This window comes from Lepidochelys kempii, chromosome 11 (assembly GCF_965140265.1).
Source record: "Lepidochelys kempii isolate rLepKem1 chromosome 11, rLepKem1.hap2, whole genome shotgun sequence".
Lineage (NCBI taxonomy): Eukaryota > Metazoa > Chordata > Testudines > Cheloniidae > Lepidochelys > Lepidochelys kempii.
Genome location: NC_133266.1, coordinates 13,317,769 through 13,345,412, shown reverse-complemented (window position 1 = coordinate 13,345,412; position 27,644 = coordinate 13,317,769). Strand labels below are relative to the sequence as shown.

The following is a 27,644-nucleotide window of genomic DNA, read 5'->3' as shown; positions in this document are numbered from 1 at the left end:
GGGTTGGAAGGGACCTCAGGAGGTCATCTAGTCCAACACCCTGCTCAAAAGCAGGACCAATCCCCAATTAAATCATCCCAGCCAGGGCTTTGTCAAGCCTGACCTTAAAAACTTCTAAGGAAGAAGATTCCACCACCTCCTTAGGCAACGCATTCCAGTGTTTTACCACCCTCGTAGTGAAAAAGTTTTTCCTAATATCCAACCTAAACCTCCCCCACTGCAACTTGAGACCATTACTCCTTGTCCCGTCCTCTTCTACCACTGAGAATAGTCTAGAACCATCCTCTCTGGAACCACCTCTCAGGTAATTGAAAGCAGCTATCAAATCCCCCCTCATTCTTCTCTTCTGCAGACTAAACAATCCCAGTTCCCTCAGCCTCTCCTCATAAGTCATGTGTTCCAGACCCCTAATCATTTTTGTTCCCTTCACTGGACTCTTTCCAATTTATCCACATCCTTCTTGTAGTGTGGGGCCCAAAACTGGACACAGTACTCCAGATGAGGCCTCACCAATTTCGAATAGAGGGGGACGATCACGTCCCTTGATCTGCTCGCTATGCCCATACTTATACATCCCAAAATGCCATTGGCCTTCTTGGCAACAAGGGCACACTGCTGACTCATATCCAGCTTCTCGTCCACTGTCACCCCTAGGTCCTTTTCCGCAGAACTGCTGCCTAGCCATTCGGTCCCTAGTCTGTAGCTGTGCATTGGGTTCTTCCGTCCTAAGTGCAGGACCCTGCACTTATCCTTATTGAACCTCATCAGATTTCTTTGGCCCAATCCTCCAATTTGTCTAGGTCCCTCTGTATCCTATCCCTGCCCTCCAGCGTATCTATCACTCCTCCCAGTTTAGTATCATCCGCAAATTTGCTGAGAGTGCAATCCACACCATCCTCCAGATCATTTATGAAGATACTGAACAAAACCAGCCCCAGGACCGACCCCTGGGGCACTCCACTTGACACCGGCTGCCAACTAGACATGGAGCCGTAGATCACTACCCGTTGAGCCCGACAATCTAGCCAACTTTCTACCCACCTTATAGTGCATTCATCCAGCCCATACTTCTTTAACTTGCTGACAAGAATATTGTGGGAGACTGTGTCAAAAGCTTTGCTCAAGTCAAGAAACAATACATCCACTGCTTTCCCTTCATCCACAGAACCAGTAATCTCATCATAGAAGGTGATTAGATTAGTCAGGCATGACCTTCCCTTGGTGAATCCATGCTGACTGTTCCTGATCACTTTCCTCTCATGTAAGTGCTTCAGGACTGATTCTTTGAGGACCTGCTCCATGATTTTTCCAGGGACTGAGGTGAGGCTGACTGGCCTGTAGTTCCCAGGATCCTCCTTCTTCCCTTTTTTAAAGATTGGCACTACATTAGCCTTTTTCCAGTCATCCAGGACTTCCCCCGTTCGCCACGAGTTTTCAAAGATAATGGCCAATGGCTCTGCAATCACAGCCGCCAGTTCCTTTAGCACTCTCGGATGCAACTCGTCCGACCCCATGGACTTGTGCACGTCCAGCTTTTCTAAATAGTCCCTAACCACCTCTTTCTCCACAGAGGGCTGGCCATCTATTCCCCATGTTGTTCACTTGTAATAGAGCCAAGAAAAGAGTCTGTCAGAGACTTTGGAAGAGATCTTAAGACTCTTTTAGGACTAAAGAAACAGCCAGACAGCTGAGCAAAATATCCCAAGAAAAGGATTCACTTGTCTAGAGACCCAGACAGCCAAGTCCTGAGAAGAAAGCTAACAAGCTGCAACAGAGCAAAAGAAAGTAGCCTCAGGGAAAGAAAGAAATACAGAAACAAGGAGTGTTTGTGGTCAAGACAGGGGCCCAAGGGTGCAGCTCATGGAAGATGTAAGGTGGCAGCTCCTCTCGGGCTATGTCTACACTGTAAGCGTTACAGAGGCACAGCTGCACCAGTGCAGCTGTTCTGTTGTTGTGTAGACATATGCCTCAGCACGAGAAGGGGGTTTTCTGTCACTGCAGTAAATCTACCCCCTTGAGAGGCACTCAGTAGGTCAACGAAAGCAGTGTCTATACTGGGTCTTAGGTCAGTGTAACTGGGTCTCTCAGGCATGAATTTTTTACACCAATGAGAGCGTAGCTTGGTCAAGCTACATTTAGGTGCAGGCCTTAGACTAAGGGACCACCAGGAGTATTGAAGTTACACCCTGAAGAAGGGAGAAGAGCTGAAATGATTTGCTTTTATTTGGGCTTTCGTTACTTTGACCGGTTGTTACCCTGGAAAGAGTGGCATTTTCAGCGCAGCTGGAGACATAAACTGAGGAGACTGCTGCATTCCTAGCACTAGAAGGTAAGGTTCTCCCTCAGAGCTAAGCCTTCAGTATCCGCAGAATCTAAGTTTTCCTTTTAAAAACAATTTTTATTAAGAACATAATTTTTGCAATGGAACATTCTTTTTCTACATTTTGGTAGCTGTTGCAACAGCAAGACAGGACTGTCAGAACAAACAGCCCCCTTCTTTCATGAGGCATATTGTCTGTTTCATCAGGACCACATGGTTCTTTGTACTCCTTGGTATTTTCTGAGCAAGGTCAGTTCTTCTTTCCATGCATCTCAAGAAACAATCCTATCATCCAGAGCACAAACAGGAAAAGTTGTGGCTCACTCTAGACATGCTCAGAGCATTAAAATTCCACCTCAAGCAGACTGAGCAGTCAGGAAATCGGATTCCTGGTTCATTGCATTTCACACACAATGCAGAGGGGACAATGATAGTAACATGGAAAAGGGGGTGCATAAGTTCCCTTTATAACGCTTCAGATCAACTATTCCCTGAGGTTATTACAGTCTAGATCAGTGTCTGCTCGACATGGCGGCTAGATCACTAGACATCTCTGGAAGATATTTGTAAAGTGACAACATAATCATCACTGCCCACATACCATATGAAAAGCTAGACGTCCAGTCTCCCAGAGAAGCATTTTTTGAAAGGAAGGTACTTCAGGGGATGGTCCCCAGATAGGTTCTAGTCTGTTCAAAGTGGTGAATTGAATTGCACACAATGTCCTTTCCCTTCCTTGGATTCTGATGCCACTCACTACTTCCCAATACTGTGGACAAGCGGAGAAAGGAAGATTTCTTACCAGATCATTTGCTTTCTGTAAGTAATGTCTTCATTCGTCTGACCCAACCAGTTTTATTAAGTGACAGAAGTTGGGTGTGGATTTATCTACCAAGCTAGTTGTCCAAGAATTCAGTTAATTGCCTATAAAGAAGTTTTATTAAGTTAGATTTTTTTTTCACGTACTGTCATACGGCTTTGGAAGGACACCCCTGGGCAGCACACGGAACTGGTGTAGCTGACAGAAAATGTTACTAAGCACCAGCTTGAGTTGCTCCCCAATAATCCTTTGCAGAACAGAAAAAACCCCATTGTGCAGACTTGCAGAGATGTCACTGAAAGAAAATAATCAGGGAAAACATTTGCCATACCCTCCTTCTCCTTTGTCCCTCCAGTCTCTGTCCCCTCCCCTTTTCACTGCTTTTGCCCCTTCTCCCTTTCCCCAATTTCTTTCTGTTCAACTTCCCTTTCTCCCTCCCAGTCTGTATTCTTCTTTATTCCATCCCTTTCTACCATCCCTCAGGAAACCCCATTCCATAAAATCCCTCTTCCTTATATCTGCCCCACCTCCTAGGATCTCCCTTAGTTGGGATTTCAGCCCAATACCTTTATTTCTCTTAATTTATTTGGTGTAGTTATTTCCAGGTTTGATTTAGCCATTGTATATGAAAAATATTAAATTCTGTTTACATGTTTAAAAGTATATATTAGCTTGTACTGGAGGGAGGAGTATGATTCGAGGTTAGGGTGACCCTGATTCTGAACTGAGCCCAAGCTGAGCAGGGCATAGTTTAGGTTGGTGGTTTCTCAACCTTTCCAGACTACTGCATCCCTTTCAGGAGTCTGATTTGTCTTGCATACCCCAAGTTTCACCACATTTAAAAATTACTTGCTTACAAAATCAGACATAAAAATACAAGTGTCACATCACATTATTACTGAATTGGAATACAAATATTGTACTTACATTTCAGTTAAGAGTATATGGAGCAATATAAATAAGTCATTGTCTTGATGAAATGTTAGTTTGTACGGACTTTGCTAGTGCTTGTTATGTAGCTTGTTGTAAAACTAGGCAACTATCTAGCTGGGTTGATGTACACCCTGGAAGACCTCTGTGTACCAGCAGTGGTCTACATACCCCTGGTTGAGAACCACTGAGTTAGGTCATAGGATGAAGCAAGGTGGCTTTGTGTCCTCTCAGATTCTTGGCTGTGCTCCCACACTTCTAGTAGTTTCATACCTCACATTAGGGTGACCAGATAGCAAGTGTGAAAAATCGGGACAGTGTGTTGGGGGTAATAGGTGCCTATATATGAAAAAGCACTAAATATTGGGACTATCCCTATAAAATCGGGACATCTGGTCACCCTACCTCACATGCATTTTCCACCAGTGGGCTGCTTCCAGCAAGAAGCCTAGAAGTGCAAACTGTAAATAACAGCATCACAAAGACAAACATCTCTTTTCTGTCATAGTGAGAAGGTAGTAATGGAGCTTTCTAGGGTGTGTATTGGAAATTCCCCTGCCCAAGGATCAGGCCTTGCACTGCGGAAGAATGTGTAAGCAGAGTGATGAGCTCTACCCTGACATCTGGTGGTGAGTCGTGGAGGGTTATGGAAAAGAACTTCAGGGGCTGATCTCATTTGCATAGGCACACCCACCCCCCAGATTGTCACTTTGGCAGCTGCAGGAGCCCCAGTTTCTCTGTTATTGGGGCAGGAAGAATAAACTGTTATTATCCTGATTATGTGAATAGTGGAACTGTACTTGGCCTTTTGTTATGATGGAGGGACTCACCAACTAAGCAGTACTCGCTAGGCAAGGGTCATGGGTTCCAAAACCTAGTGAAATGAGAGAGCCTGGGGGTTGGTATTAATATCTGGTGGTGTGGGCTGTACATGCTAATTGTACTGTCTCCTCTCTCTACAGGTGAATATCAGAGCCAGTTTTGATTCCATTAGGAGTCTAGTTATAGGCTGCTGAGCTGAATTGACTTTGGGCCGATGGTGTACGATCACTGAGGCTCCCCTCCTACAAGCTAAAATTACGAAGAGCTGAAATCACTGAGTTGTGTTAAGTAGTGGGTGGGGGCTGAAGATATATCATGGAGCACTTTGTGGGACGGTGGGAGTAGCTCACGGGATGATGAGCAGAGCAATTTGTGGCTGGTGGAGCGGAGCCCCACAGAGAGGTAACCCCCCCCCCCATTTCCACCCAGGTTGGGAGGTAAAACTCTGCAGATAAACTTTTGAATTCTGGGGCTGCCATGACCAGGGACAGAGGCTTTTGGGTTGTTGGACTTTTGGGATTTTGGGTGACTTTTGGGTTGCTGGACTCAAGAACTAAAGGGAAAGGACACGGCCCAATTTGCTTGGGGTGGGTTTTGGCTCATGGATTGTTATGAATCCTGTTGGTGGTGTTTCCCCAACATAATGCCACATTGTTTCTCTCTGTTATTAAAAGGGTTTTGTCACACTCAGACTATGTGCTTGCGAGAGGGGAAGTATTGCCTCATAGAGGCGCTCAGCGTTGGTGGTATATATTTGTCCCAGGTCACTGGGAGGGGGCTCGAGCCGGTTTGCATTGTGTTATTGGAATGGAACCCCTAGATACTGAACCCGGCCCTTGTTGCTGCCAACTGTGATGGGCAGAAGGGTTACAAATATAAAAGATGGACATAATGATATATATCACTGCAGATTGTAGAGTAACCAGCTGTGTGCCTTGTATACGTATTCACTCTGCGCTGTACAGCATTCCTCCCTGATTGGGCTATTTTGTGGAAATAAGACTACAAAACCAGTGGCAGGCAGGGCTGCACTGGCAAAGGGTCAAGGCATGGGGGAGACGGCTTTCCCTGTGCACGGTGAGAAGCTGTATTTCTTTGCCACAGTAAAGTTATACACACCAGCACCTCACTCTCTTTTGGCTTCACCATACTCTGCAGGTCATTTCGTTGCTGACATGGCACAATCCAGGCAGACCTTCTCTGCTAAATAACACGTTTTACGAGGACACCTGGCTGTGGGGGTGTGTGTGTGTGTGGGGGGTTATGTCTGGTGGGGGGGGAAGGGAATGAGGGGTGCAAGGGAAGGGATAAGGCCAGGTGGGGGTCCAGGGAATATGTGTTGCCGGGGCAGGAGCTTTGGGTGGCGCGGGGGAGGGCAGGAACAGCGGGAGGTTTGGCTTCTCCGGGGCGGGGGCGACTGCTGTGCCTGCGGGAAGCGGGTCTGGTCACCGGCTCTGCCTTCCGCCCCACCCCAGCCAGAGAGAAAGAGAGGCGGGGGAGCGGACGCCTTGCGGAGAAATGAAAGTGAAACTGGCCCTGCAAGACGGGGACTCGCCCAGGCCACACAGCAGGAGCTGGTCATGGCCGGGGAGGCGACGTGCCCCTTCCCGCTGCTGGTGGAGGGGGCCTGGGGGGGCTCGGGGCTCCCCAAGAACCTAAAGAAAAAACTCCTCTGCTACTTCCAGAGCGGGAAGAAATCCGGAGGGGGGGAGTGCGAGATCCAGGAGCGGCCCGGCCAGGTCCTGGTTTGCTTCGCCCAGGAGGAAGGTAAGGCGTCGGGGGGGGGGGGGCACGGCTCGCTTTGCTTTGTATGTAATGTGGGCAACAAATGTCTGCTCGGAGTGTGTGTCCGCTCCCTGCAGGAGTCCGGGTGAGTGAGGGGCCCACGGGCCGCAGGGCAAGGCTGTGTGGGTGGGTCGGGTCCTCTCCCTCGCCCCAGGGAATCTCTCTCCAATTTGGCCCCGTCCAGGTTTGATCTGACCGAACTGTGCTCTAGGTGGGCAGGGGCACCATTTCAGTGGGGGGCAGCTTTCCGCGGGGGTCTCAGGCCCACTTAGGCCCCTGCAAGCTCTTGGAGTTTTGTTTTGTTTTTGAAGGATACAATGTGAAAATCTGCCTATTTTTTGAGCATATGTTGTGCGGATTTCCTGTATTTTTTAATAACAATTTACATAGGCTTCTTCAGGAAAACCTGTCACAACTTTCTAGTACTGGAAATGTTTCTCGTTCTAGCTCTGTACTTTGTCAACTTCTCTGGTGAACTTTACCAATGCACAGAAAGCTCCTGTCCTATGTAATGGCCCCATATAACCGTCCTGACAATTGTAGTTTATATCTGCCAGCCCCTCATGGACATAATCTCATCAGTTCATGGAGGCCTTGATTCAGGAAAATCTTCAACTTTTAAGCATGTGCTTGAGGCCTGTTGACTTCATTGGGGTTTAAGAACATGCTTAAGCTCCCATCCGAAATGGGCAAATAATCTCCATGCCTGTACATTTTCTTTCGAACTGTGAGTCAGGTGATGTCTATACTGCAGTTAAATATGCTTGGCTGGCCTGTGTCAGCTGACTCAGGTTTGTGGGGCTTAGGTTGCAGGGCAAAAATTAAAGATCCAGGCTCTGGCTCTGGTAACCAGCCTGTCTGCGTCACATTAATCTCATCTTGCCGTTTCACTGAGAGACGGGAATCTGTGCCACTTAGTCCTCTATGCTGTTCACATCACATATGGTTGTGTTAGAACTCACAAGCTGGACAGCACTGGGCTTTATCAGTATTTGGATGAAAGAGCTCCATCTGGGAAAGCTGTGTGACTTGGGAAGCAGTGTTGGATGTTCTTCCTCGATAAGTGGCATTCAGAGGTTGTTATATGCCGGTATTTCTGCATAGTAGCTAGGGGTCCAGTGCTGTTAGAGATGCTGGGTATGGCCTTACACTCTGTGTAGTTACATATGCCTGTGCAAAATGGGTGTATAACTTTACCACTTTGTACTGACTTTGCACAGTAGCACGCAGAATGAAAGACAGTAGGGAACCAGCCCTGCTGTCCTTCAGATGGGATATAAAAATGAGGTAATGACTTCTTGAGACCATTAAAGATTCCTTGGCATTTTTGCTAGAGTTAGGAGAATGTTGCAGCCCTGTGGTCCCGGGCAAATGCCTCAGTGTAATTGCCTTCTCTTTAACTTAAATTTGCCTTGTTGATTCATTAAATAGGATAGTCTCCTCCTCTGTTCCTAAAGGGATATGATCAGATTGAAATCTAGTGATTTTAAAAAAACAAATGATAAAAACAGGTTACAAGTAGTTTCGGATATTACACGTACTTTTGAGTCCCCATGCCAATTTTTGGCTTTTGCAAATTTTTACATTTAAAAAATATTTTCTTCTATTGCTGAAATACTTAGAGAAAATTACTATATACAAGGTGCTGCCAAGTACACAATTTAAGCAAACTTATAAAAAGAGAACTCTTTTTTCTTTTTGTAATCCTAAGTGTTGTATCAATAGGTAAAAATAAGTTCAGATGGAGGTATTATTTTGAAGTCAGGAAACTGTTATTTAGTGTTGCTCTGTGCTGTTAAACAGTTCCTGCATGCCACCCAGAAGTGGCTGCATTTCAGGGCTGGGTGAAATGTTTCTTCCATATATACAACAGTTTACCAAGGGCTAGATGGAGCCTTTGCTCCTGCTCTGAGTAAGGGGCAGTGTGCAAGTGCTTTGCCCCAGAAGGAACCTTGGGAAGGAATTGTGACTTGGTGAATGGAGTAATTAAATTATTGCAGCCTTTTACAGGGTGCAGGTTACTTCCTGCTTGTGTCAGCCCAGCTCTGTTGGTCATTATATTAGGGGGTGGGGCCTTGGAGCTGGTTCAGTCCCCACCCCCTGCCTTTCTCTACCATTCCCTATGCACATGCTCCTGTTTGAGGGCTGGGGCAGGGAGTATTGGTCCCACAGAGCCAGCTCTCACAGCATCGATCTCGCGATGATCCGGCCAGGCTGCACAGAGGTGTGGAAATAAACCTTACTCCCCTGCGTGGCCACGTTAGGGGCACTGACAGCCTGCCCCAAGTTCTGTAAAGCACTGGGGGTGAAAGTGCTATATTGATGTAATATCTTATTATTTATTACAAGCTTCTTCTCTTTAGAACATATTCCTGTAAACGATCGACTCATAGCTCCTGAATGGAAAAGTGGGTGTCGTCTATATGTCCATGTTCCCCATCCCACACATGTTAGATTCAGTAGATCTCAGACCTCCCGATACAAGCAATTCCTTTTTTCTTTTTGTAATTTTTAAGTTGATTAAGGCCGTTCATTTGTCCCTACCACAAATCTGCCAAATATATATCTTTGACTCTGAGCAAGCCTTAAAAACAAAAACCAACAAAAAACAAAATATCCACTAGATGGAGCCACTGGTTCAAAAACGGTGTACAAGAAAGTAAACATATTCAGGTTTCATGGTGCAATCAGTATCTGGTATAGAGGATAGATTAATCCTCTGGTATGTCTGGATTGACATCATGACATTTATGTTGGTATGCACAATGGAAAGTCTCTGTGACAGGTTCCCCGTCATAATGCAGAGACTAGATCCACCTGATACCCTAATCCTGCAAACATTTATACTCATGCTAACTTCCTGCACACAAGTAGTCAGGGGTGCTGGAACAATTTGTGTAGTGGGGGTGGTGAGAGCCATTGAACCAAACTGTAAACCCTGTATTTGATGGAAACCACTTCAGACCAGCACCCCCAGCACCTCTAGTTCCAGCACCTGTGCAAGTAATCCCATTAGTATTAGGGTAGTGCCCTGACACACCAGTGAGATTGAGGCCCTATTGTGTTGGGTTCTCTGCAGATGTGTGATAAGAGACAGTCGCTACACTGAAGAGCTTAAAGTTTTAGGCCCCATTCCTGCAAACATTTAGGCACTCACTTAATGAGGTAGCCAATAGGACTACTCACATACATCTAGTTGAGAACTTAGATAAGTGTTTGCGTAACTGGGGCCTATGATCAATGTTCTTTAGTGCAGGGACTGTCTCTTACTATGTGTTTTTACAGCACCCAGTGCATTAGGACCCCAATCTGACTGGTTTTGCTGAGCACTACCAAATACAAAGAGTGACGAGGGTAATATACCTAATAAATAATAATGTGTTTATATATTTTTGCTCTTCTCATGACTCTTCTACAAATGAACAAAGCTAGTATTTATGTAAAGCTAATATTCTCTGTATGCTGCCCCACCTGTGACTTTCTACAGCTCTTAAGATCAAGGGATGCTGATCAAAATTGCAGAACTGGAAAGGTAAATTTACCAGAGAAAGATTTCGTGAGATTGAGAGAGCCTTGAAATGAGCTTGTGCTCCCGTTGGGCCAAACAAGGGATGCTATGGTCTGACTGAGCAAATTTCAGTATGTGTTGCATTCATGCCATGAGTCTAAAAATATGTTCATGTGATTATTGGATGTTGGTTATATTTTACCTTGTTCAGTGTGGAGGAGGATGTCACCTAGTATTAGGATATAAGAGTGCCACATAGACCTACATACAGACCATCCTTTCTACCAAGGTTATAAGTTTTCTTTGTTTATATTTTAGTGAGGCAACGAGTTCTTGAGAAAAGGACCCATGAGCTCGATTTGCCAGAGACAGGAGGATTAAAACTTGTTGTCACATGGCCTGAAACAACAGGTGCAATCGAAGAGGCCGTGTTTCAGGAAGAGTTGGATCCCAAACAGGTAAATAAATACAAACCGAACCTGCAGCATCCAGAGCTTTGAAGCAATAACAGGAGCATCAGGTCATTCGTTAATATTCTACTGTCATTTTCTTTTTAGACTTTAAAGACAGCAGGCAAAGCCCAGGAGCAAGGTAAAGTGTTCTTCATCATATAGCACATAGAAGAACAGTGTGGTTCTTCATCGAATGAAAATGTTGGTGCTAGAAGTAAAACTTCTCTTTCATCACTGAGCTGTACTTCTCTAGGGAGTTGTTCAGAACGATGTCTCTCTGTGTTTGGCTTCAAAAGCTGGTCAGAAAGATAGGCGGCTGAGAAACAGGAATATCTGGGACATGATCAGCAAGTGCCTATTCCGCAATTCTACTGAAAGTGCTCAAACTCTGAGACTTTTATGACACTTTTCTCTTCCCTGTGCAGAAAAGACAACTTCAGTCAGCTAAATATGCTCTTGAAACTAATAATTTTCCGTTCCTTTTTATGCACCTGTCTCATTCAAGGTTTAAATAGCCATGGTGTGTCCCTTAAATACCTTGGCTGTCACTGAAAATTCTAGGCATGACTACGTAAAACACACCACCTGTCTGGTCAGTGTACCAGATTATCAGGTACATCCAAAACTATCTTTCGTATTCCATTGGTTTCAATGGGATGCCAATGGAAGAACAATAGCTGTGGAGGACAGGCACTGAAAGAGTTAAGCATAGGTGAGGGATCTTTGTGTACGTCTAGTTTCAAGATTCTTCTACAGAAATATGATGCTTGCAAGTATTTCCTGGTTCTATGACATAGTTACATTGGTGCCCATGTATTTGGGTCAGGCTGTGCAGTCACATATTGCGATACTAACTTGAAAAGACACAGTGGAAGATCCTATTGCCGGCAGAATGCAGAACTACAAAGGGATAACTTCAAATGTTGTTATGAAAAATTAGACATCTCATTAATACGTTAATGAGCTTACTTAGACCCCCCTTCCCAGCAGTACTCTGGTAAACTTTCTCATTCAAAGTGTGATCTAGAGAATAGTATCTCGGACAGCAAAACTAATCATCACCAGTGAAAAAGTAAAGTTCAGTCTTCAGGTTAAGGAAGTTAGGTTAACCAGGAAATTCTTCTGTTGTTACAATTACTTTTATAGACATTTTTGATTTCTCAAAATTTAATATCAATCCTATTTTAGACATTACAATAAACTATAGCAGTAAATAGCTGTCTCTATCTTAATGTTTATTCAGTGCTTCTTTTCTTAGCTCTTCCCTGCTTCTAACAATGGGTACTTAAATTTAGCATCTATGTTATATTAGTTCATGTTAGAGATGGGCCCCCAAATATTAAAAACCTCCAGACTTTGGATGTGCAGCCATGTTTTGTATCTTAAGCCCATCTTCAGTTTATGCTTGTGTGCTTACTCCTGGGGGAATTCTGCACCACTGCGCATGTGCAGAATTTATGTCCTCTGCATATGTCTTTGCTTCCCTGCAGAAAAATGACTTTCTGACAGGGAAGCCACAAGAGTGGTCATGTGACCCTTTCCAGCAGTATGTTTCAGATACCCAGGGCAGCCAGCAGAGAGGTAAATCACGGTGGAGCAGGAGGCAGGACTGGGGAAGACCCAGCTGGTGACTCCTACCCTGTGCCAGCCTCAGTTGCTAGTCACAGCTGGGCTGGGGAGGACAGGACTTCCTCTTCCCCTGCACGGCATCCCCACGCCCCACACTTCCCCATTGCTCCTCAGCTGCAGCGAGAGGGGTCCCTGTACAGGGAGCTGCTCCCCCATCCGCCCAAGCCCCATGCATCCAGACCCCCTCGTACCCAGACCCTCCCGCCGAGCCTCACCCCCCCCGCATTCAGAACCCCCCTGATGAGCTCCATTCCCCCTGCACCTGGACCACCTCGATGAGCCACCCGCATCTGGATCCCCCACTGAGCTCCCCAGCATCTGGATCCCCCACTGAGCTCCCCAGCATCCGGATCCCCCACTGAGCTCTATTCCCCCAACCCAGACACACACGCCCCACTGAGCCACAACCACCTTCACCTGGACCGCTCTGCAGAGTCCCTTTACTGTTGCACCCAGAACCCTCAACAAGCCCCTGTGCATCTGGATCCCCCACTGAGCCCCCCACGCCCAGATTGCCCCACACAGAATCCTATCAGCCCACGCCTGGATCCCTTCACATTAAGCCCCTCCACACTTGGATCCCGCCTTGCCGAGTCTGCCTGCCCACACAGAGGGGCAGGGTCCTGGGGTGTTTCTGGGTCAAGCCTGGTCCTTGTGGTGTGTCAGGGTTGGGTGAAGCCTCACCACTGAGCCCGTGTCCGGGGGGGTGGGGGGGAAAGCTGCACACTGATCTCCCACCTGTGTGCAGCCAGTGGCCTGTGCTCCCCAATGCCATGTTCCACGTTTATTTGACAAAATTTGCAGAATTTTGCAGAATTTTAATATACTGTACACAGACTATTAAAATTTTTGGCACAGAATGCCCTCAGAAGTAATGTTCTTTTGATGTTTTATCAGATGTGATGGATGAGGCTCTATTCCTCTGGGTGATTTTCCTGTAGATAGGTATGACAACCCTTTGATGTTTTACGGTATACAGTAACTTAAGCGAAGCTTTTGTCCCCATAATCATTTTACTTTTTCCAGAAGAGAAAGCAAGAGTCTTTTTGAGAGAAAGAGACAGGATGAAAGTTTAAAAAAAATTACAAACATTAGAAAATAAAATAATACTGAGTTTGCCCTAATATATTTACCCCATGAAATGTATTGAGTGTGTACAGCTGTGTAACCCAGTGACATTCTTTTATTTGTACTTTTGTCAAACTAGATGTGCAGGAAGTCTTGCAAAGAAAGGAACGTTCAGCGCTGAATAGTGTACTCCATGTGGAGAATGTTCAAGAACACCCCCAAACGACTTCATCTCTACTTGTGCTTGAAAATATAGAAGAGTCTGTCACAGAATGCATGTTAATTATGCTGTTGGAGACTATCAGTGGCTTATCAGGAGACAAGGACTTCAGTATGGAAATTATACCTGAAATAAATGCTGCCGTAGTTACCTTTTTAAAAAGTATAGGTAAGACAGAGTGTACACCGCCAGTAATTTTTATGTGTAGTTTTAAAAGGTAGCTGTCACCTAATGCATTAAGAATTGCCATAAAAGAAATCTGAATGAATAGTAAATTGGGATCTAGATTGACTACAATCACTCATGAAAAAGACCTGAGTACCATTGTGGACAGATCCGAGAAAACATCTGCTCAGTGCACAGCTACTATCAAAAAGGCAACCAAAATGTGAGGCTGTAGAAAAATTTTGAGAGAAAATAATATTGAAAATATTATCATGCCAACTTCATAAATTGATGGTGCAACGAACACTTGGAGTGCTGTGTTCCATTCTGGTCATTCCATCTCCGAAAAGATATAACAGAAATAGGAGGGGACGGAGTGCAGAGATGGGTTGAAAATATTAGCAGTATGGAAACGCTTCCCTATGACAAGAGATTAAAAAGATAAGAACTACTTATCTTGCAGAAGAGATTAATAGGAGGAGACATGTCGGATAAATACAATAATGAATAGTATTGAGAAAGTAAATTGAGTGCTCCTATTTTACCTTTATGATAATACAAGAACAAAAGGACAGCCAATAAAATTGAAAGACAATTAATTTAAAACTAATTACTGGAAATAATGTATTACAAAATAAATAAATACCTTATTACACAATTGGCCTGTGGAATTCATTGTCACAAACACAGTGGTATTTACACTAGGAAACTTGCCCAGTGTTGAAAATGGTTTCATTCCATGTGTAAAGAGAACCAAACCACACTCAGTACCATTCCAGAAATCATAGCTGAGCCCTAAGACTGCTACAGTAAAAAATGTTTCATGAATGCCTATTTTCTGATTTCAGATACCGTGAAATTTTTGGACGTATGTGCCCAAAACAACAGAATGAAAAACTTAAAAATTACTGCCAGGCTTCTTGAATTGACACAGAGCATCAAGGCTGAAAACATACCATCTAATGTTCCTAAAGATTATATAACGATCTACTTTGAAAGTCCAAAGAATGGAGGTGGCCCAGTATTAGATGTTAAATATTTCTGTGAGGAGAATTCAGCTATCATTACTTTTTGTGATCACAAAGGTACGACCATCTCACTTTCAGTACTTCTTTTAATTAGAAAATGAACATGATATTCTTAGAAAATGGTTAACCATCTTGGCGTCTGAAAGTAAATGGCTACACTACTAATAAGAGACCCACGTCAGGTTTGGTGTCATAAAAGCAAAGTGCTTAGGCCCTGTTCCAAGGTGCTGAGTTCTTTCCAGGAGGTGTTGTGCAACCTTTACTCAACATTGGCCTCAATGTGACTTGCAGGTTCTCAGCATCTCAGAACTTGACCCAATGAAAGTTTATATCTAAATAAGAATTAAGTAGAATCCATGGGTTGGTTCACTAGAAATACCCACATGTATTTGTTGCCTGTTCAGGATTTCAGAACCATTCCATCCTGTGTACAGGAGATCTTTATATAACCTTTAATATCTCTGTTATGAGTGGATTGATGACTCTCTGATGTTGTTTTCTAATATAAACACATCCATGGTTTTTCATCATAGTTTAATTATATGTGACGATAGGGAAATCAGGTTCTTTAAACCACTTTGAGCTGTGATCTGTTTGGATTTCATAAGGTAAGCAGGGTCAAATTTCTTCTGCATCTGGAAGGGATATTAAGTGGTGATGATTCAGTCGGTTGCAATGTTTCCTTTGAATCAGCATGAAACCAATGCCCCATCCTAGTGTTAGGGTCACCTCCAATAAATAACTCCCTGTATTCAGAGTCCCGGTTTCCAGAATAATTTTGTTTGACTTTTAATTGAAGACCTCTGGTAAGTGACTTATTTTTGTCTAACATGCTAAATGATTGCTTTAGAAGTTTCAGTATGTTAGACTTTGATGCATAACCTGGCTCATGGTAATGACACTTTTTGTACTCTCATCAATCGCATTGTCTATATCCCATTTAAAATGGCAGGAAAATGCCCCCAAATTGACATAACTTTCTGGATGAGCAGTGGACCAAGAGTTCTTTTGATAAAGTTTAGAATAAGAAATATTTGCTCCTCCTTTTGATATGGCACCCTTCCCTGCCCATCTCTCAATAAGGCCTCATTGTAAAGCATAACTGTGAATTAAATGATGCCCAGGTGTACTTAATGAAACAGATAGAAAACAGATTCCTCCACCCCTCTGAAAATAGTGTTTTGGAAGCCAAAAACCACAGAAATAGACACACAAAAGACAAATTATTATTCTATTTAATAGTGTTTCAGGCTGATGTTTTTAATTTTTATTGAAATTCTTTGTATATTTTAATTTTTAGATCTGAATACTGTCTTGGGAAAGCAGCATTCCCTTGATCAAACACCAATTTCTGTACATCCGTACTACAGTTCTTTGGGTACAGCTCTTTATGGAAAGAAGAGACCACTAACAAAGATGCCAGAACCAATCAGAATCCCAGTGGATCCTTACATCTTGCAGTTTTTACAGAGCCATGATAGATTAATACAAGAAATAAACCAGGAAATGGAAAATTGCCAATGTGAGCTAAAATGGCCCCAAACCAAATGTACACACCCAGAAATTACATTGTGTCCTTCAGCAACTTTGTCTAAACAGAGAAGGTCAATGATTAAATTGATTGGGACTTGGAAAGAAGATGTTTGCACTGAGTTCTCTTGTGTCATGTCAAAGTACAAGGCTATTAAGTGCAAAGTAAATGCAGTGGTTTGGGAAGCCATAAAAAATAGATTGGCGAAGGATGGTGTTTTGACTATACCTGACATTTCTAAGGAGATGGTTATCATAGCAGGTGACATGTTGGCTGTGGAGGATGTGGAGAAAGAACTGAAAGAACACATGGAAAAGGCTGTGAGAGAAACAGAAAGGGAAAAGCAAAATATAGAAATAACTGTGTCAGTTCCCCCAGGAAAGTATGCAATTTTACACAATGCTGGGCTAGAGAAGAATATTTACAAGGAGTACCCATGCTTGAAGATCTCTTATGATGCTGCAAAGAAGTCAGTTGGCCTATGTGGAATAGCTGCAGAAGTTTATAAAGTCAAAAGTGACATACTGGAAAAGGTGCAAAACATGGCACAGAAGTCAATTACTGTTGATCCTCAGATTTTCCAGTTCCTACAGCACATCGATAATGAAACTCTGTCACAGAGCTTATTTGTGACAAATCAAGTTAATGCCTTTTATCAGCTTGAGAATGATACTGTACTGCTGGTAGGAGACTCTCCTAAAGTTCTCTTAGAAGCAGAAGAACGAATGAAGACAGAGTTAGACTATAAATGCATTCCTCTGGAAGACCGAGAAGTCATCAAAAAGAGAGAATGGAGGGAACTCACTAGCACCTTGTACAAGACATATAATGCATTCCAGGAAACTCTAATAATGGATGACCTGCGCTCTCTGGAAGGAGATCAGAAAGTAGTTATTGCTGGTTATTCTAAAGCTGTAGCAGAAGCTTATCGAAAGCTTTCTGAGTTTGTAGATAGAAACACACAGGTGCAAAAATTAATCCCAGTTCAGTCTGTGGCAGTTGTACAGTTCATAGAGAAGGAAAAATCCCACATTTGTCATGAATTGAGAAAGAAAGATGTGACGATTAATTTTGGCACACGGACTTCACGTAAAAGTATTTCCCTGAGAGGACCAAAGGTAGAAGTATTGAAGGGCATCCGCCTGATAGAATTTGTTCAATCTTCGCTATATTCTACAGATGTGTTAATTGATAAACCAGGAGCCAAAGCATTTTTCAGAGACAAAGAACACTTGTATGTTAGTGAGGTAAAGCATCAATTTAACTGTCTGATCAGGCTGCAAGAAGATGGAGAAGAACAACGAGAAGATGGTAATGATACGACAAAACAGCTCCGCTGTAAAATGATACTGCAAGATGGAGTTGCAGTAGCAGTTTATAAAGGGGACTTGTGCAGTCATCCAGCTGACGTTGTGGTGAATGCATCAAATGAGGACTTAAAGCATATTGGTGGCCTTGCTGAGGCCCTTTTAAAAGCTGCAGGGCCAGAACTACAAACAGAATGTGACCGTATTGTGCGGAAACGAGGCCCTTTGCAGCCCGGCCGTGCTGTTATTACAGATGCTGGGAACCTCCCATGTAAACAGGTGATTCATGCTGTTGGGCCCAGGTGGAGGGATCATGAGGCAGAAAAGTGTGTGCGCTTGTTAAAAAGAGCAGTAAAGGAAAGCCTCCACCTGGCTGAAACGTACAATCATCATTCCATAGCCATCCCGGCTATCAGCTCTGGGATATTTGGATTCCCGTTAAAACTGTGTGCACAGTCAATTGCAAAATCCATCAAGGAAACCTTGGAAGATTCTCCAGGGGAAAGCTGCCTGAAGGAGATTCATCTTGTGGACTTTACAGAAAAAACAGTTCAGGTTCTCACTGATGCCTTGAAAGAAGTGTTTACAGAGAAATCACCCCAACACAGTTTATTGCCTCAGTCCAAAACAGGCCACCAGCCCAGAGAAAGTAGAGGTGCTCAGAACAGAAAGGGTCTCCAGGTGGTAACAACGGATGAAGGTCTGAGTGTCATACTAGAGAAGAGAGACATTCAGGATGCCACAGTAGGTGTTTTAATTGTCAGATATAACCCAGTTTCATGTAAAGCTTTTTCTCAAAGTTAAATGGGAAATGAGAAGATACTAGGTTAACTTCATTTCTAAAATGAGTATTCTGTAATGAAACACACATAGTGTGTTAATTAAATCAATAAATGGGAGAGGGACCCAAGCCAAAAAGTTTACATCTAGGTCTGAATTTCAAACATTCAGAAGTTCCAGGGTTTTTGGCTCTGTGGTTTTGGTTCAGCTCACTATAAAGATAACAACCATTTGCAAACTGCCCCCTGTTTGCGGGTTCCAAACCCCAGTTTTCCTCCAACTACCACAAATCCAGGATGTTTCAATCTTAGTTGAGTGTGATGTTGGGTCCACCTCTAGAGTCAACATACAAAATAATTGGCTTTTTCAACACACTGTATTGAAGTTAGAAGGGTTAACACTTATTCATAGTGCTCCAAGCTGATAGAAGGGAATCCAGGCCATGAGGTGCCATTTTCTCTGGTCTTGCTACTGTACAAGGGGTGTCCTGTGAGTTTCCTTCCCTTCTACCTCCACTGGGGAAGGCCATGGTGCTGAGTCTGAGTTGTACAGCTTGCAGGAGTCTTGAAAGAGCAAGACCAGGAGCGGCTGCTTAATTTGCTTTTGCTGAGGGCTGGATCAGTAGGCTGGAAACCTGAACCAATTGCACATTGGTTTTCACACTCTCTGCTTATCCAGAGCTCAGCTGATGCATTTCAGACTGGCTTATCTGGAGTGTCTTTGTGTAGTCCCTTAGTGTGTGTTTGTTTGTTTTATATTAGTGGGTCCAAGTGCATCTCAGTAGTCTGTACATCTCAACAGCCCGATTTTTCTTTTTAATTAGAAACTTCCCCTCTCTGACTCACCACAGCCAGTTGTGGTGCTCCCTCATAAAGTGTGATCTTATTGCACTGGCTATTGGCTGCTGTCTTTGAAAGCTTTATATTTGAGAGTTCTATTGCAGTAACAGCCCAATCTAACCCAATAACCCATTAAAAATACCCCGTATTCAATGTTAAAGGGGAACTACAAAACCAAAAATTGTGGGTTTTGCTCTTTACTGTGTCTTTATGATGCAAACAGACTGCCTCGGTTTCTACCACCCCAGTTTTATATCTGGGATATTGCTTTTCTGAGAAGTAGCATCCTGTCCCATCTCAGTTGTGGGGAGGGAGAAGAGCCCCTAGGTTACAGCTGTATGTGACATCAGAGACATAACTCATGGGTAAGGCTATGATTTGGTCACAGAGGTCACGGAAGTCATGGAATCCGTGACTTCTGCAGACCTCTGGGACTTCAGCCCGCAGCAGCTGCGAGCTGCAGGGTACCTCCACCTCCTGTGGTGGCTGGGAGCTGTGGGGTACACCTGCCGCTGCAGGTGGGGGGGGTCCCCCACAGGTCCCCAGTCCCTGCGGGTGCGGGGAATCCCTCGGAGCTCCCCAGCCTCCGTGGGGTGGGAGGGGGGGAGGAAATCCCCTGCAGCTCCCCAGCCTCCGCAGGGGGGATCCACCAGAGCACCCCAGTCCCCGCAGGTAGCAGGGGACCCCCGCAGCTCCCCAGCTGCCACCGCCAGGGGAATCTCCCAGAGCTCCCCAGTCGCCACGGGCGGGAGAAGGTCCCCCGTAGCTCCTCAACTGCCGTGAGTGGGTCCCCGCTGGTGCAGGGGACCCCTGGAGCTTCCCAGCCACCGCAGATGCAGTAGCTCCTCTGCCTGGAGTGGGGAATCCCCCAGAGCTCCCCGGTCCCCAGGCAGGGGGATCCCCTGCAGCTCCCCAGCTGACACAGGCAGGGGTCCCTCCCACCTCCCAGCCACTGGGCAGGGGCCTCAGCTTCCAGCCACAGTAGGGGAGGGTGCTGGACCTTCTTCCCTCTCCATTTTGTCATGGACATTTGTAGTAAAAGTCAGGGACAGGTCATGGCTTGTGTGAATTTTTGTTTATTGCCCGTGACCTCTGCATGACTTTTACTAAAAATGTCCATGACAAAATCGTAGCCTTACTCATGAGTGTTTAGTTACTCAAGGCCATAAGTGTTTTGGCTTAAATTTGCTTCAGTTTCGTTTTGGTGTAGCTGTTTCTTCTGTTGGTGTTGCTGGGAAACTGCCCTGGGAAGGAGAAGCTACACAACAGAAATTCTTCCCACAGGAATTTAGAAAATGCTGCAGGGAATGTCAAGCAGCAAAATGCAGGGTTCCTGTACTCCCATGATGGATTAACACCTCTATATACCTAGTATGCAGAGCTCTTGCTGAGAACCTCATGTCTGTGTCAACACATTACCTCTTGCAGCGTGTTACTTACACAGGCTATTGGTGCTGGTAGACACTTCTATTTAAGATCCTATTTGAAATATTTTTGTTTTGTTTTTCTTTCAGACGGATGTGATTGTAAGCAGTGTTGGCACAGATCTTCGGCTTGGTGTAGGTCCACTTTCTCAAAGTTTGCTGCAGAAGGCTGGACCAACACTCCAGCTTGAGTTCAATGAAGAAAGCCAAAGACAAGTACCTACTCAAGGGTCTGTGTTCCAAACAAGTGGATGTAATCTGGCATGCAGCTTTCTGTTCCATGCCATTGTTCCTGTGTGGGATCAAGGAAGAGGCGCTGCCATGACGGTAACAGTCTTTATACATTTTCTTCAGAGCATTAATTTTGTTTGAAGTTACTCCATATTTAACATGAAAATGAATTTAATGTGGATCCTGTATTGAAGTTACATAGTAGTGAGCAGGGAGTATCAGCTCCATTTATTTCAGTTTGAATGACCTCAAGATGTGTGATGCGTGTTTAATAATGAGGGGTGGGTTTTTTAGGACCAACAGACACTGTTTGGGATTAAAGAATAAAGACGGTGTCGACAAAAACAAATGCTGCTGTTTTTTTTTTTTTTTATGCAGACCCTAAAAGACATAGTCAAAGAATGTCTAAAGAAAACCGAAGAGCTGTCTCTACAGTCAATCACGTTCCCAGCAATTGGGACTGGTGGGTTTAGGTTTCCTAAACCCGTTGTTGCTAAATTATTGTTTGATGAAGTGTTCAAATTCAGTAGTAACCACAATTTGAAGTCTCTTCAGGAAGTTCATTTTCTGTTGCATCCAAGAGATACAGATAATATTCAGGTAATTTCTTTCATGTTAATGTTTTTCGTATTACACACTGTTTTAGTTATTTATTATCAATATGATTTAGTTATCATGTTTTTAAAGGCCCAATTTATTATATTCATTATAAATTATTTTAGTGACGGGTTAAAACTGATGTCTCAGTGGGCCTGATCCTCTGACCCTTACATGGGACATCCATGTTCATGAGAGAGGTGCCATTGATCTCAATATTTTGGATTCTGAAATCGTTACTCGGGCAAACTCCTGTTTAGTTCAATGGGAGTTTGCCCTAGTGAAGACTTAGTGAAAAGTGAGTGAGGACCTCAAGATTTGGCCCACTAAGTGAGGATTACAGAATTGGGCTCTGAAAGATCAGCTGCTTCCTCATAGAAATCTGAAAACATGCTGTGTGAAATCATGGTGCCACTGAAGTCAAAGGAGGTTTACCCATTTACTTCATTGGGACCAGCATTTCACTCTCTTGAGAAACACTAGTCTTTTGTTTTTGTTGGTTGTTTTCCTTAGCTCATTATTAATAGAGAGATTTGCATGATGGCAGATTATTTGTTTAATCAGATAGTCAGTCATTATCTTCTGCATGTGACAGTATAATTGTTTCCATAGAAATCACTTGTGATGTCACAAACAGATGATTTTTTACTTAAAGTGTGGAAAACCTCCATAAGCAGATGACCCCTAAACCAAATAAATAAATAAATTAAAATAAAATATAATCCTGTTTTCTTTCATATGTAGCCAGTAATAAAACTCTGGGGAAGAGGAATTCAGAAAACCTGTACGTGTGTATCTTTATTCTGTATATGCATGAATATAATGTGCATATATTCAACATTGTTTCCGAACTGAGGTCCTGATTTTCAGACCTCATTCCCCACTCATGCTTTTTAAGCACCAGTGCTTCTGCATACAAGTGACAGGTGCTGCACTAGATGGCATTAGACAGTGCCAAAAATCAGCTAACCAATTCAGAACAAAGTAACTGCTTAGCAGTGTAAAGTTTCAGTAGGCTCAGGATTTTAAGGTTCAGTCTGCATTAGGCTCCCAAAATGTTTCTCACCTTTGCTATTACTGGCTCAGCTCCATGACTGGTAGAAATGTTGTATTAATGTAGACGAGATTCCCAGGGTTGTAGGCATTTTAAATGCTGTATTTTCTAACCCTGCTCAGAGTAGTTTTACAGTATTAAAGTACCTGCAGCCACCAGCACCTTTTTTCCACAAAAGTTCCTGTTACTCCCACCACTGACACCTAGACTCTGCTGTAAGGTGGACATTATGTGCATGAGATATCTCCAGTACAGATACATAGCTGTTAATTTTACTTGTGAGACTAGCAAGGTTTGCATCTGTCTCTGTTGGGCAAATCTCTGAAACCTTGTCTGCAGTACCTTTTGATTCTATTTCTAGGCATTTACAGATGAACTAGAATCTAGGACCAATGGGAATCTCCAGACTGTATCATCGAGTCCAAGTAAGGTTGTTTATTTGGATTGGGTTTTATAAATACACAGTTGACAGGAGAATGTCACGAGGACGTAAAATAGTCTAATGAACTGACATTCCTAAACCCGGGAGGTGAAAAACTCAGGGGAGAAAATCTTTTGTTATGGTGACATTCTTGCTCTTCAGGGATGCTGCCAGGCTTACTACATGGAGGAGAATCCACTGGTACTATACCGATAGATTGCAGTGGTTGCTGGGATTTAAAGATGCAATCACCATGCCAAGCGAACTACAGATAACATGCTACAAGAGCAACCACTAGAATGGGTGGGCTCCCAACAGCATCATTTCCCTTCTTCGTGCCCTTTTAGGCCATCTGTGAAGATTACCCCCTTCCTTCTGTAACCTGAATGGTCCACATGAAGGTATCCAGCAGATGTAGTTCCTTTCCATTTATTAATTTGCAGGAGAGAAATGCTGACAGCACAGTATGTGAGTGAACAGCACGCAACACCAGAGATTTGTTCAGGATAATGTAGAACCTATTCCCTCTTCCGTTGAAGTTCATAGCAAAATTGCATCAACGTCAATGGGAGTAGCAATGGGTCCACAGTATTTAAACTGAAAGAGTTCTATGTCTCCCAGGTCCTATGGCCTGAATAATGGAAAGCAGAAATAAAAAATCTGGGTTAGAGAATATTGGAGTCAAAGAGGATACTTTATATCTGGAGATCCCAATCTGTGAACTCTGTACTGAATGTACAAAGCATACATAAGCTCAAGGGAATAGCACTTTTACTAGGACGGACCACTCTTAATGTATTTTTATTTTCCTTGCAGTTTCTTCTGGGCGTGTTTCAACCCCAATATTGGGAGTTCATGAAATGCAGCTTGGTTCCATTATATTCCAGGTAGCAACTGGCGATATCACCAAGGAAAATACAGATGTGATTGTAAACATATCAAATTCATCATTTAATGCCAAATCAGGTACTTATTGAATATCTATTAATTTAATGATAAATTCACTGCCACTTTTTGGAAATGGAGGGAGCCTTTTTTTCACGCTGGAAAAGTGGGATGGCAAATGTCTGTGCTTTGTGTTAGTTTGTTACATTAAAGGCCATCAGTCTTTTCCTTTCATTTCTGGGCTGTGGTTCTCCAACGTTAGTGCTATTCCCAGTGGGAATTTTCCATTGTGAAATGTATCACTTAGACCAGTAGAACCCAGCTTTGCAGCATTTGAGAGCCTCTTCGTCTAACAGAATTGCAGAGAGCTAATAAATAATGGCTGAGTCCTCTCCTGACATTGAGTTGGGATGTTTCAAGATAGAAACACAAAGCCAACACATAGCAATACAACCTCATGACACAAAATAATATCAGGGTACCCAGGCATAGGTCAGAGCCGCCTGAAGAGACAATACCCTTGTTCTCTCACTCTCTAGCCTATGCTGTAATGTTGATTTCTCCCCGCAAAAAAATTCTAAATATATTGGTAGGTGCCTATTCTGCTTCCTGGGGGCCTGACCCATTAGCTAATATATGCAATATGAGGTCATGTAAAGGACTGCCCATAAGTAAATTAACATTCACCATGCCCTGCCAACCCTCAGTCCACCCCGCTCCTCAGGAGCCCAAGAAATAAGATGGGTCTTGCCTAGAAGGTTAACAAACTTAGGCTCTGGCATTCTGTGGAGGTGAGTCAGTTCCAAAGTCGAGGACCCCACACAAAAACACCCTGCCAGCAGCCCTCATTTGTGTCAAGGGGGCTTCAACTTGAACATCTCTGCTGATTCCAGCAGTAGCAGCATGACACAGAGAAAGAGGCAATCTGTCAGGTAACATACCATGGTGACTGGCGTACTGTTAACCAAGAGAGCTATGAAATAAAGTTAATTTGTAAATGGAGTATATTCTTTGCAGGCAATATGAGATGTTATGCAGATTACTGAATACAGTGTGGATTGGTGGGGCTCAGCATCTTGTCAGATCTGTCCCCATGGGAGTTTTGGCTATTCAAGGAATACAGAATGTGGCTGTTAGTGCATGAAAATGTGGCAGGGAAAAGTTTATGAGAGTTTTCATACATGTGTGAGGTGATTTTTGGGTAACAACAGTTAAACTGACTGAGCAAACTGACATGTTTTCTCATTTATTTAAGGTGTCTTCAAAGCAGTGATGGAAGCTGCCGGACCCCAGGTTGAACTAGAATGTGCTATGCTTGGTATGATGCAACATATATTCCATTTGATTCCATTAGTATAGGTTTCAGAGTAACAGCCGTGTTAGTCTGTATTCGCAAAAAGAAAAGGAGTACTTGTGGCACCTTAGAGACTAACCAGTTTAGAATGAGCTGTAGCTCACGAAAGCTTATGCTCAAATAAATTATTAGTATACCTGCTCTTTCCAAAATTTAAATGGCTGCTTATGCTTAGTCATGATGTTACAATCCCCCAGTTGGACCATATAATTATAATAGGAAATTACATTACATTAAATAAAATTGTGCTGGCTTTTTTGATTTTTGAAAACGCTGCTCTCACGGCACCCACATTATTTTTGCAAAAGGAAGATAATTTGGAAGAGAGGCTATTTGATCCTAATGAGTACATGGGAAGTAGTACTCATGGGAAGTAGTGCAACCATAGGCTCCTATTTATGAAGGTACTTTAGCACATGCTTAACTTTCAGAATTTGAAGAGGCCCATTGGCTTCAGAGTCACTTTAAGCTCATGATTTAAACTCGCCTAATTAAAGTTAGGCACATGCTTGATGTACCTTCTTGAATTGAGGCAATAGCCATTTTGAGACTGATCCCACTGGATAAGACAATGGGAGCTTTGCCATGGACTTAAGTGGGTGCAGCATCAGGCTCTTAGATTATCAGTGTCTCTCCTTTTGTATTCAAAAGTGCACAGTTGTTGTTAATTGAAATGATGTAACCCAATAGGTACTGTCTGTGAGCTCTTTTACAGTATTTGGATTCTGCCAAACCGGTGCCGAAATTAAACCATTGCCAGCTATGGCTGGCACCCATTAGGGCAAGAAAAACCCTTAGTGCGCATCCTGAATCACAAAATGAAATAGCGCCCCCATGATTCTGGCAGTTCAGTTCCAATATTGCACCTTTTGCTTCAAAATTTTTCACTTTTGGCAAATCTGTGGATTCTCCCCCTTTATTAGTCTGATCCTTGCCCTCAACTCCCAAGCCAATGGGAGTTGAATGTGTTCTGCAATTAGCAGGATGAGCGCATAATCTCACAATCAGTTTCTTGCCTTTCTGCATAGTAGTGCTATTTGTACCGTTGCGCTCATGAGTCCATCAGTTTTTTGCCGTATAAGCTCTTTTTGTTGTGTTTATAACTCATTTTAAATGACCTAGCACTTTTAAAGGATTTTATTACGTGTGCCTTAGCTTCCTTGCAAGAGCCCAAGTGATTTTGAGGAGTTTCTCATGCAGAGGTATTGTGCACATTCCATTGATTCACATTTTAGGAAATGTTGATAATACAAATAAAATTATTTAAATTTCATATACTTAAAAGGTCGGTTGTGTTAAATTGTAAACTATTATTTGATGAGCACCCAGATTTCAGTCATAAGTAAAACAGGAAATTCGGAGCACGTACGAAGTTCATCCCCAATTTAAGATATCAGCGTAAAGAAAATTTAAAAGCAGAATGTTAGCAGTGAAAACGTTAATCAGATGAAGCTGGTGGAATGTCAAGACCCTGTATGGGTAAAACATTCAAGATGGATTTGCTTTCCACTTTCCTGTTTGCAAATACCAGGCATGTTTCTAACCAGAAGCTATATTCTCATCTGGTGTAGATCAGCATGGCTCCATTAAAGACATTGGAACTGCTCCATTGTGCACCACTTGAGGCTCTTGTCCTTTGTTATTATAAAGTGTTGATCTCTTTATTTTGTGTGTCATATTTTTTTCTTCTATCTTCTAGCCTTGCAGCCTCACAGTGGCTTTATAACCACACAAGGTGGAAAGCTGATGTGTGGTAAAATTATTCACCTCGTTCATCAGAAAGATGTTAAAGCTCTGGTCTCTAAAGTGCTCCAGGAGTGTGAACTGAGGAAGTACACATCTGTTGCCTTCCCAGCAATTGGAACAGGTTTGTTTTTTCTTAGTAGATTTTGAAAGGAAAAGCAAAATCAAGATCACTGTAGTAAGTTTACACACAAACTCATACCAGCAGTGTAATGTTAAAATTACAGATTTGCATAGCAAGTATCCATATGGTATTAGCTTCTAAAGGCCTGATGCTACTCTTACTGATTTCAGCCGAAGCATATTCTGGTCCGAAAGTAGCCTAACTACTTGGTTCAGCTGGCTTGCTATAGACAAAGTGCGTATCACAACATTGGCAGGTAACTCTATGGCTGAGGGGCTTCATTCAGTGGAGAGATATTGAAAAAGCATGCAGTAATGTACAGTCACCTGGCTAAGGGAGGTGCCACTTAATGATACCAGAGCTGAGTGAATAGCTGACTTTTTCAGGGGCAGAACTTTAAATTCTGAAAAAAAAAATTCAGTTTGGTTCTAATCAAAACTGATATATTTTTTTTCTTGCCAAAATAAAAATTAAAAAAAATTTTTTTTTGATTTGCATCAAATAAAGCATTTAGTTTAGCCCCAAATCATTTTTTTGGTTATTTCATTTTGTGTTGTTCTTCTCCCGTTTTTTTCAGTTAGCTATATCCTGAAACATCACGCCATTT

The 27,644-nt window shown here is 43.2% G+C and overlaps 1 protein-coding gene across 2 annotated transcripts in view; it reads left to right on the top strand.

Annotated features, from left to right (window-relative positions):
- Positions 1-4,606: 4,606 nt before the first annotated feature.
- The window catches only part of LOC140895469 (protein mono-ADP-ribosyltransferase PARP14-like), a 36,003-nt gene continuing 12,965 nt past the window's right edge, over positions 4,607-27,644 (top strand). The window contains exons 1-13 of one of the 2 annotated variants that reach the window (XM_073305200.1): positions 4,607-4,699; positions 5,033-5,294; positions 10,504-10,643; positions 10,743-10,776; positions 13,474-13,722; positions 14,568-14,804; positions 16,048-18,329; positions 20,719-20,955; positions 21,238-21,459; positions 22,872-22,935; positions 23,748-23,897; positions 25,072-25,134; positions 26,870-27,037. In XM_073305200.1, coding sequence (XP_073161301.1) covers positions 5,246-5,294; positions 10,504-10,643; positions 10,743-10,776; positions 13,474-13,722; positions 14,568-14,804; positions 16,048-18,329; positions 20,719-20,955; positions 21,238-21,459; positions 22,872-22,935; positions 23,748-23,897; positions 25,072-25,134; positions 26,870-27,037 — 3,895 coding nt within the window. In that variant the 5' untranslated portion in view covers positions 4,607-4,699; positions 5,033-5,245. Of the gene's footprint in view, positions 4,700-5,032; positions 5,295-6,377; positions 6,660-10,503; positions 10,644-10,742; positions 10,777-13,473; positions 13,723-14,567; positions 14,805-16,047; positions 18,330-20,718; positions 20,956-21,237; positions 21,460-22,871; positions 22,936-23,747; positions 23,898-25,071; positions 25,135-26,869; positions 27,038-27,644 lie in introns of those variants that run through there. The other variant, XM_073305199.1, reaches the window with a different exon arrangement.